Source organism: Penaeus monodon, chromosome 3, assembly GCF_015228065.2.
Source record: "Penaeus monodon isolate SGIC_2016 chromosome 3, NSTDA_Pmon_1, whole genome shotgun sequence".
Classification (NCBI taxonomy): Eukaryota; Metazoa; Arthropoda; class Malacostraca; order Decapoda; family Penaeidae; genus Penaeus; species Penaeus monodon.
Genome location: NC_051388.1, coordinates 19,281,019 through 19,292,219, shown reverse-complemented (window position 1 = coordinate 19,292,219; position 11,201 = coordinate 19,281,019). Strand labels below are relative to the sequence as shown.

At 37.0% G+C, this 11,201-nt stretch overlaps 2 protein-coding genes and 2 pseudogenes across 2 annotated transcripts; all 4 read left to right on the top strand.

The window, feature by feature from the left end:
• Nucleotides 1–571: 571 nt before the first annotated feature.
• LOC119593107 lies at nt 572–1,646 on the top strand. The gene is made up of 3 exons (XM_037942074.1): nt 572–665; nt 781–1,037; nt 1,158–1,646. Exons 2-3 carry the CDS (start codon nt 795–797, stop codon nt 1,443–1,445), a joined length of 531 nt encoding a protein of 176 aa, XP_037798002.1. The 5' UTR covers nt 572–665; nt 781–794; the 3' UTR covers nt 1,446–1,646.
• Nucleotides 1,647–4,852: 3,206 nt separating this feature from the next.
• LOC119593098 lies at nt 4,853–5,725 on the top strand (annotated as a pseudogene).
• Nucleotides 5,726–7,846: 2,121 nt separating this feature from the next.
• Nucleotides 7,847–8,724, top strand: LOC119593283 (annotated as a pseudogene).
• A 761-nt stretch (nt 8,725–9,485) lies between these two features.
• Nucleotides 9,486–10,530, top strand: LOC119593165. Its single transcript, XM_037942139.1, has 3 exons — nt 9,486–9,516; nt 9,657–9,913; nt 10,034–10,530. Exons 2-3 carry the CDS (start codon nt 9,671–9,673, stop codon nt 10,316–10,318), a joined length of 528 nt encoding a protein of 175 aa, XP_037798067.1. The 5' UTR covers nt 9,486–9,516; nt 9,657–9,670; the 3' UTR covers nt 10,319–10,530.
• Nucleotides 10,531–11,201: the final 671 nt, after the last annotated feature.

Genomic DNA, 11,201 nt, shown 5'->3' with positions numbered 1-11,201 from the left:
AATACACACACACACATATATGTGTGTATGTAATATAATATATATATATATATATATATATATACATATGCATAAATATATATATATATATATATATATATATATATATATCATATATATGCATATATATACATATATATACATATATGTGTGTGGATGTGCATATTTATATATATACATATATATATTTGTGTATATGTGTGTGAATTTATTAGAAATATACAGGATGTAGATAGATAGACAGGTAGGTTGACAAATACATATACATATGTCAATAAAAATAGATGCATAGAAACCTGATCAGAAAGGTATACATATATATACTTTTCTGTATATATAAACATATTTTCATATACACGTGTGTGTGTGTGTGTATGGATTTAAAAATACGAATACAAACACGTATAAAGCAACTTCTTGTAACGAACAGTCACAAAAGGAAACACAAGCACATTTGTGCGTTCAGGAAGCCTGTACATAAGGACTGAATTACTATACTAATTTAACGCCAATAGGCCTTACCTGCATCCTAGGATACGGTCGCTTTCCCTCTCAACCAGGATAGGTCCTTCACCCGCCCTGCCTCCGTCCACTCGGTATAAATATCGCGCTCTGCCAGGAACCGCCATCACACTCGTCCTCTTCCTGCTCCAGAACACAAGCAGGTAAGGAACAAACAGCTTCCCTTTTCTGGTACTTTCTGGAATAGTTCTCATGGCATCCATTTCTAAGCGATTTTCTTTTTCTGCTTGGCCTCACTGTCAACTTTTCTGCTTACAGACTCCGCTACCATCATGAATTCTCGCATATTTGTCGCTCTCCTCCTGTGCGGCCTCTGGGCCTCCTCCGAGTCTTTCGTCCTCTTGGGAACCACCGCTGCAGCCGGGACCATCGCCGCTACCACTATCACCGCTTCTGCAGCGGCAGCTTTGGGCGTGGGTGCCCTTGCGGTGCTCAAGGGAGTTCTCGTCGGGAAGCATCTGAAGCGCCGTTACAGGAGGGACGTCGATTCCATGGAGGAGGACGTTGCAACAGAAGTAAGTTATCGCTTATATAAACTATATTCACAAAATTTACTTGTGCATTTAGGTCCACGTGAAATGAAAGGTATAAAGGAATTCTGGTTTTTACTAATGATATTCTTTTCGCTGTAACAGATTGCTGTGGCACAGAAGATGGATTCAGCTGGTTGCGTAGCCAAGCTCTTGTGCGAAATCGAGTCCATGTCCGCTGAACAGCTCACGCCAGCCATGTCCACCTTCAAGACCGCCTTCGACAACAACCAAAACCTCAAGGGCTCCCGAGGCGTCTACGATCTGGCCATCACCTTCGGATCCAAGTTCGCCAAGCAAGACGCCAAGGCCTGCAGCGCCCTCTTCGACAAGTGCGTCCTCTCCAGAGATGATCTCTCCTTCATGCTGGATTCCACCTTCTCATGCCAGTGATGAGCATCATCTTAGACTAAGCACTTCACAATCACATCATCACAAGGTAGACTGAGTGGATCGGAGTCATCACTGTGACCGAAGGTAGCTTTCAGACCGTCACTGACTGGACCTGAGAGTCACAGTGAATATCTGCTGTGTTCATAATGATATTCATCTTTGCTTGTCATCAAATTGAATAAATCATATTTCTCAGAGAAATATTTATTTTCCAATCCTTCCCTAAATGCGCCTATAAGTGGTCATGCAATATATAGCTATATCCATCTACCTACGTGTCTATCTATATACATGTTTATACATTTGTGTATATGTGTGTGCACACATAGAACATCTCTATCAATTCTCTGAGTCTGTTACACAGCTCATTTCCCAGGGGACGGGTGCTTTTGCCCATGATATTACGCTGGTCACTTTTAGTGATGATGAGGTACCCTTACAGGACCTTGAATTGCCTTTGCCGCCCTTGCCTGACTGAATGGATGGATGAATGGATTCTTGTCTTCTACTGAACCCTACCATTGTTCTGTAGATTTTCCGAGATTACATCATGGAGACACCTATTTCATAAATTCGCAAATCCCCATCTTACTTTTTCTCATGGCGACAATAGCAGTCGATTAGCTAGGTTGCTGAACGGTTAACCTCAGTGACCAGGAGGGCCAAAGAGAGATAAAAGATAGACAACTGCAATTCAGTGAATGAAAACAATAGCAAAGCAAAACGTGCACTACTTTGGGAAATCTTTAGAGCTTAGAGAGACTCGCAGTAGCCGGAAATACATTATATGCAATGTAGATAAGTAGAGACAAGTAGACTAATATGCGTATGTACATATGCATATATATATAATATATATATATATATATATATATATATATATATATATATATATATACACATGCATATACACACATACACATGCACTCATATATAGATAGATATAAATGTATATACAGAGAGGGGCAGTTTTTAGGATATGCCATGTTAGAAGCATTCGAGGGAGGAAGACACTAGATTCTGTGATCATTTTCAACATTATCATTCATTACCATTATTGCCAGTATAATCATCATTACCTTATCATGATTAATATTATTATTGACATCATTAACATTATCAACATTAAGATTATTAACATTAATAATAATATTGATATTATTATATTATCATTATTATAAACACTATTAACACGATTCACATTATCTTTACCATTATCATTATCATTATTATACCTATCGTCACTATACTTATTATGATTATTATCATCATTATTATTATCGCTACCATGTCACTCAGTTCTCATTTTCATCATTATTGTCATTATCACTAGCAACATACTTACCATTATCACTATTTGAATCATTATCATAATGCCTAAAGAAAACGTCGAAAAAATCCTCACTACGTCAACAATGAATATACTATATATATATATATATATATATATATATATATATATATATATATATGTGTGTGTGTGTGTGTGTGTGTGTGTGTGTGTGTGTGTGTGTGTGTGTGTGTGTGGATATGTATATATGCATATAGATATACTATATATGTATGTGTATATATATACTGTGTATATATATATACATATACACTGTGTGTATATATATGTACACATATATACTGTATATATATATATATATACATACTATATATATATATATATATATAATATGCAGTATATAAGTGCCTGATATATAATCATTTGTAGTGCATTTCTATAAAAATCATGTGGATATATGTCTATGTGTAATATATATATATATATATAATAATATAATATATATATAATATATATATGTATATATATATATATATATATATAATAATATATAATATATATATATATATGAGTGTGCTTATGTGTAAGAATAAGCATATATTATAGATATATACAATTATATATATACGTAGACATATATATGCTTTATATATATATATACATACATATATATATATATATATTATATAATTTTATATATTATATATATATATATAATATATATATATATATATATGCATGTAGACACAAATGAAAATATATATATATATATATATTATATAATATTGATATATATATATATATAAAATTAGTGTGCAAATATCTTAATAAGTCAAAGTAGAAAATATGAATATACTGATGAAAACTTACACAAAACAAAACCGAAATGTTGACGATAAGCGAATAAGAAATCTTCAGAACATAAAGTAGACCATTTAAACATTAAACAAAAAAATGCCTTCCCTTAGAATACTCTCACGAATCTATTGAGATATTTAAGACAATTTGCATCTAGTCATATCAAGTAATATATCGAAACGAAGACTTGACTCTTGTAATATTTTCATCGCACGCCTGAGAAATACATTACGAGTACAGTTGACTTACAGTGTGGCCAAAATACGAACTGTTCAGCACACGTCGGATTCGCACGACTCCCTGGCGATGCATCCGCGGATTTAAAACAAGCGTTTTCATAGAACGTTCGCGTAAGATTAGCATACCTTTGTCTAACGAACTACACAAATTATTTATTCAATGGAGTAAGCCCTTTGCTATAAATAAAGTAAAATTATTCATAAATATAGCTTAGAATATGAAATGATACGCAATACGTTATGATTCCTTTATACACCCAAATACACACCCACACACAGATATATATACATATATGTATATAAATATTTATATGTCTACATAATACATACATGTGCGTGTATGTATATATATGTATATATATATATATATATATATATATATATATATATATATATATGTATATATATTTATGTGTGAATGTATTAGAAATATACATGATATAGATAGATAGACAGGTAGGTTGACAAATACATATACATATTATTTCTATAAAAATGGATGCATAGAAACCTGATCAGAAAGGTATACATACGTATACTTTTCTTTTTTAGACATGTACATATACATACTTATATATACATACATATATACCTACACACGTGTGTGTTTATGTGTGTGGATTTAAAAATACGAATACAAATACGTATAAAGCAACTTTTGTAACGAGCAGTCACAGAAGAAAACACAAACACATTTGTGCATTCAGGAAGCCTGTACATAAGGACTGAATTACTATACTAATTTAACGCCAATAGGCCTTACCTGCATCCTAGGATACGGTCGCTTTCCCTCTCAACCAGGATAGGTCCTTCACCCGCCCTCCCTCCGTCCACTGGGTATAATATCGCGCTCTGCCAGGAACCGCCATCACACTCGTCCTCTTCCTGCTCCAGAACACAAGCAGGTAAGGAACAAACAGCTTCCCTTTTCTGGTACTTTCTGGAAAGGTTCTCATGGCATCCATTTCTAAACGATTTTCTTTTTCTGCGTAGCCTCACTGTCAATTTTTCTGCTTACAGACTCCGCCACCATCATGAATTCTCGCGTGCTTGTCGCTCTCCTCCTGTGCGGCCTCTGGGCCTCCTCCGAGTCTTTCGTCCTCTTGGGAACCCACCGCCGCAGCCGGGACCATCGCCGCTACCACTATCACTGCTTCTGCAGCGGCAGCTTTGGGCGTGGGCCCCCTTGCGGTGCTAAAGGGGAAAGTACTCGTCGGGAAGCATCTGAAACGCCGTTACAGGAGGGATGTCGATTCCATGGAGGAGGACGTTGCAACAGAAGTAAGTTATCGCTTATATAAACTATTCACAAAATATACTTGTGTACCTAGGTATATGTGAAATAAAAGGCATAAAGGTTTTTACTAATGACATTCTTTTTGCTGCAACAGATTGCTGTGGCACAGAAGATGGACTCAGCTGGTTGCGTGGCTAAGCTCTTGTGCGAAATCGAGGCCATGTCCGCTGAACAGCTCACGCAGCCATGTCCACCTTCAAGACCGCCTTCGAGGAAAACCCAAAAAACCTTTCAAGGCTCCCGAGGCGTCTACGATCTGGCCATCACCTTCGGATCCAAGTTCGCCAAGAAAGACGCCAAGGCCTGCAGCGCCCTCTTCGACAAGTGCGTCCTCTCCAGAGATGATCTCTCCTTCATGCTGGATTCCACCTTTTCATGCTAGTCCTGAGCATCATCTTAGACTATGCACCTCACAATAACATCACGCGCACACGCAGGCAGACTGAGTGGATCGGAGTCATCACTGTGACCGAAGGTAGCTTTCAGACCGTCACTGACTGGACCTGAGAGTCACAGTGAATATCTGCTGTGTTCATAATGATATTCATCTTTGCTTGCCATCAAATTAAATAAATCATATTTCTCAGAAAAATTATATCTTTTTTCCAATCCTTCGCTAAATACCCCTATAAGTGAGTAATATATAGGCTAATCTATTTACTTACCTATCTATCTATATACATGTTTATATATATATATATATATATATATATATATATATATATATGTATGTATGTATGAGTGTGTGCACATATAGAACATCTCTATCAACTCAATCTGAATTTGTTACACAGCTCATTTCCCAGGGGATGGGCTGTTTTGGCCCATGGCATCACGTGGCCACTTTTTGTGTTGAGAGGTCCCTTGCAGGACCTTGAATGGCTTTACAACCTTTGCCTGCCCCGACTGGATGCTTCTTGTCTTTACTGAACCCTAGCATTATTTGCTTTTTTCTCTCCCAGATTACATCATGGAGAAACCTATTTCATAAATTCGCAAACCCCCATTTTCCTTTTCTCGTAGTGACAATAGCAGGCGGTTAATTAGGTTGCTGAGACGGCTAAGCTCAGCAGACCACAGGGCCAAAGGAGGGACACAACTGCAAATCTATGAATGGATGCAATAGCAAAGTAACGTGCACAGCCTTTGGGAAATCTTTAGAGTTTACAGAGACTCGCAGTAACCGGAAATACATATATGCAATGTAGAAAGGTAGAGACAGTTAGGTACCTAGATATGCATTGATACATATGCATATACATACATACACACGCACTCTGTATATATATATAAATATATATACAGAGAGAGACAGTTTTTGGATATGCCATGCTAGAAGCATTCGAGGGAGGGAGACACTAGATTCTGTGATCGTTATCAACATTATCTTTATTATCATTATTGCTATTTGATCATTATCCTTATTATTATTATAAACATTATTAATATTATCATCTTTATTGATATCATCAACATAAATATTATTAGCATTATTGTATTATAAACACTACAACATCATTAATACTTTCAACATCAATCGCATTCTCATTATGACTCTCATTATTATTATTATTATAATAATAATAATAATAATTATTATTATTATTATTATTATTATTATTATTATTATCATTATTATTATTATTATTATCATCATCATCATTATCATCATCATCATTATTATTTCTATTTATATTGTCAATATAGTTATGATTATTATCATTGTTATTATCATTATCATAATTACTATCATTTAATTGTAGTTGTTATTCTTATCTTTATATTCATCATTATAACTATTGCTATCATTATCATAATGCAATATCGCCACTGCGTCAATACTGATAATATTTTAATATATAATATATATAATATATATAATATATATATATATATATATGTGTGTGTGTGTGTGTGTGTGTGTGTGTGTGTGAGTGAGTGTGGTGTGTGTAGTGTTGTAGAATAAATAAAAAAATAAAATACTGTATATATATGTATATTTATAATATATAATTAAATATATATAATATATATATAATATATATATATACTGGTATTTTATATATGTATATATATAATATATATATAATATTATATTATATATATACTGTATGTATAGATACGCATTTATATACATAAATATATCGAGTATTATGCACATTTATATGACCATCTTTACACATGCCACATAAGATGCGTGTTATTACTCTAAAAATTTGCCTGTGTCCCAGAACCTATTGGACATAGTGAATAAAAAAATGTTCAGCTGTGCCGATTTCTTTCCCTGCTACCTTTAAAATTCATTGCATAACATAACAGATCTAAAACTATATAAGCACTGATTTGCTGGGGAAAGTGATATCGTGGGAGTCGAAAGTTTTGGGACATATTTTCAAAATGAATCTGGTCTTCATTAAATGATGATTTAAAAGGCTTTCTGTTCTACGAAATGCAGTGTCTTATTTGGTGCATAATAAGGTACTCCAGGAATACATTAATTGGATGACTAGCTGATGCATCTGGAAAAACTTGCTCGATTCCCTCCATCAAACTGGATCGAGGTCCTTTGCCTTCTGCAGGTCCTTCCCAGCGCCATAAATACGAGGGGATGAACTGGGGTCGCCGCCTGAATCCTGTGCACCCTTGCCGGAAACGCAAGCATGTACGGGGGCGGGACCCCTGGAACACGTTTTAGAAATATCTTTGCGTTTTAGGTTGATAGTATATTTTAAATAGCGATCATAAATTTGTAAGATTCTCTTAATGATAACATTTTAGCGACAGAACATAATGCATCCCGCATTTATCTATTTATTTTATTTTATTTTTCATTTATTATATTTATTTTTTAAGTTTAATTTTATTAATTCTCTTTTTATATAATTTTTTTTAAACAACTGCATTCTTCCTTCAGCTTCAGTCACAAACAACCATGAACTCTCGCGTTTTTGTCACTCTCCTGTGCGGAATCTGGGCCTCCTCCGAGTCTCTCCTCTTGGGAACCACCGCCGCAGCCGGGACCATCGCCGCTACCACTGTCACCGCTTCTGCAGCGGCAGCTTTGGGCGTGGGCGCCCTTGCGGTGCTCCAAGGGGGGTTCTATCGGAAAGCATCTGAAGCGCCGTTACAGGAGGGACGTCGATTCCATGGAGATCAAGGACGAAGTTGAGGTTTGTATTGACGATCTTAAGAGGAAGGTTCATTAACATCAGATCAACAAAATATATTTCTAAATCGTGCTTCTCACTACACGGAGTGTGTCTAATCCCACATACCTTATTCCTCCAAAGGTGACCGTCGCCCAGAACCTGGATTCGGCCGGCTGCATCGCCAAGTTGCTCTGCGAGATCGAGGCAACGCCCGCCGACCGCCTCACTCCATCCATGTCCACCTTCAAGACGGCCCTCGAGAATCCCGACAACCTCAAGTCCTCCCGCATCGAGTACGACCAGGCCATCGCCCTCGCCAAGGACGACCCCAAGGCGTGCAGCGTCCGATTCAGCAAGTGCGTCCTTTCCAGGGAGGATCTCTTCGTCATGCTCGACACCGTCTTCTCATGCTAGATAAAACCTCATCATTCACCCATCACTCATTTATACAGGCATTTCTACTCAGGAGGAATTTTCAAAACATTCTTCTTATTGCCCTTCCCTCATATACATTCTATCATACATCCAAAACCATTAGGAAAAACAAATGCGATTCACTTTCCCTGAGCAGAGATTAGCTGTCCAGAATCAAAGACTGGAATCTCGTGCAAAGTGATGGGATCTGAGAACCAGCTCCCGTGCTCGTAATAAGACTAAAATATACATACATATACATTACATATAAACATATGTGTATATACATACATCTGCATACACAGACACACACGCGCACATATATATATATATATATATATATATAAATATATATATATATATATATACATGTCTATATTTATACAGATAAATAGATATAGACGTGTATGCACGCCTATATATACATACATGCACATATGTTTATAATGCACATGCACGTACACACACACATATATATGTGTGTGTGTGCATAAATCCACCTATCAGCTATCTATATATACAAACAAACATATATATATAGGATATATACCCAAGCAAATACGTGTGAAGCAATTTCCTGTAACGAAGTCACAAAAGTAAACACAAGCACATTTGTGCGTTCAGGAAGCCTGTACATAAGGACTGAAATAGTATACTAATTTAATGCCAATAGGCCTTACCTGCATCATAGGATACGTTCGCTTTCCGTCTCAGTCAGGATTGGTTCTTTACCTGCCCTGCTTCCTTCTACTCAGTATAAATATCGCGTTCCTCCAGGAACCGCCATCACACTCGTCCTCTTTCTGCCCCGGAACACAAGCAGGTAAGGGACAAACGTGTCCTCTTTTCTAGTACTTCCGAAATAATTTTCTCCGATACTTTCTTTAATATTTCGGACGTTTTTTTTTTTCTTCTTCTTCTTTTTTTACAACGTAGCCTCATTGTCGGCTTTTTTCTTCATAGATTCTACCACCATCATGAATTCTCGCATGTTTGTCGCTCTCCTCCTGTGCGGCCTCTGGGCGTCCTCCGAGTCTCTGCTCCTTTTGGGAACCACCGCTGCAGCCGGGACCATCGCCGCGACCACTGTCACCGCTTCTGCAGCAGCAGCTTTGGGCGTGGGCGCCCTTGCGGTGCTCAAGGGAGTACTCGTCGGGAAGCATCTGAAGCGCCGTTACAGGAGGGGCGCCGATTTTCCCTGGGAGGACGTTGCAACAGAAGTAAGTTATCGCTTATATAAACTATTCACAAAATTTTTCTTGTGCACCTAGGTATATGTGAACAGGAAAAGTATAAAGGAATTCTGTTTTTTATTAATGATATTCTTTTCGCTGCAACAGATTGCAGTAGCACAGAAGATGGACTCAGCTGGTTGCGTGGCTAAGCTCTTGTGCGAAATCGAGTCCATGTCCGCTGAACAGCTCACGCCAGCCATGTCCACCTTCAAGACCGCCTTCGACAACAACCAAAACCTCAAGGGCTCCCGAGGCGTCTACGATCTGGCCATCACCTTCGGATCCAAGTTCGCCAAGAAAGACGCCAAGGCCTGCAGCGCCCTCTTCGACAAGTGCGTCCTCTCCAGAGATGATCTCTCCTTCATGCTGGATTCCACCTTTTCATGCTAGTCATGAGCATCACCTTAGACTAAGCACCTCCCAATCACACCATCACGCGCATACACAGGCAGACTGATTGGATCGGAGTCTTCACCGTGACCGATGGTAGCTTTCAGTCCCTCATTGACTGGACCTGAGAGTCACAGTGTATGTCAAGAGTGTTCAATTTATTACTCATCTTTTGCCTATCATAAATTTAAATAAACCATAATTATAGAGATTATATGCCTTTCCTTTTCTACTGCAAACTAAAAGTGTATGAATTTTTCCCGTACGTAAAATATGTAAAAATATAATACCTTTATATATTTTGCACACACAATACATATATACATAAACACACACAAACACAAACACACATATATGTGTGTGTGTGTGTACATATGTATACATACACACACATACACATACATACACACATACATATATAGAGATATGTATGTTTATATTAAAATACAAATTAATATTATTTATATTATTTAAATATACTATATTATTATAGTATATTTACGATGATAACAGTCTAGTTTCTGTAACAATAACAAATTTCCAATGCATGAAATTTAATTAATCATATATCTTTAAATAAGGTCTTTCCTGATGTTGACATACGCTTACACATGTACGAACGCGTTTTGGTACGCATACAAAATACATGATATATATATGCATGTATACATACATACACACACACACACACACACTTGCCATCCACACTCGTACAAACGACGCGTTCCGTCGATTTAATGCCATGTTCAGTCCGTTCACTGAATTCGCTTATAGTCATGACTGGTGTGCCCGGTGGTCGTAGCTCGCTCGTTACGCTCACGTTGTCTTGATTTTAAAACGTAATTTTGCCATTACCATTTACGACTTGATTAACTTGGTGCAG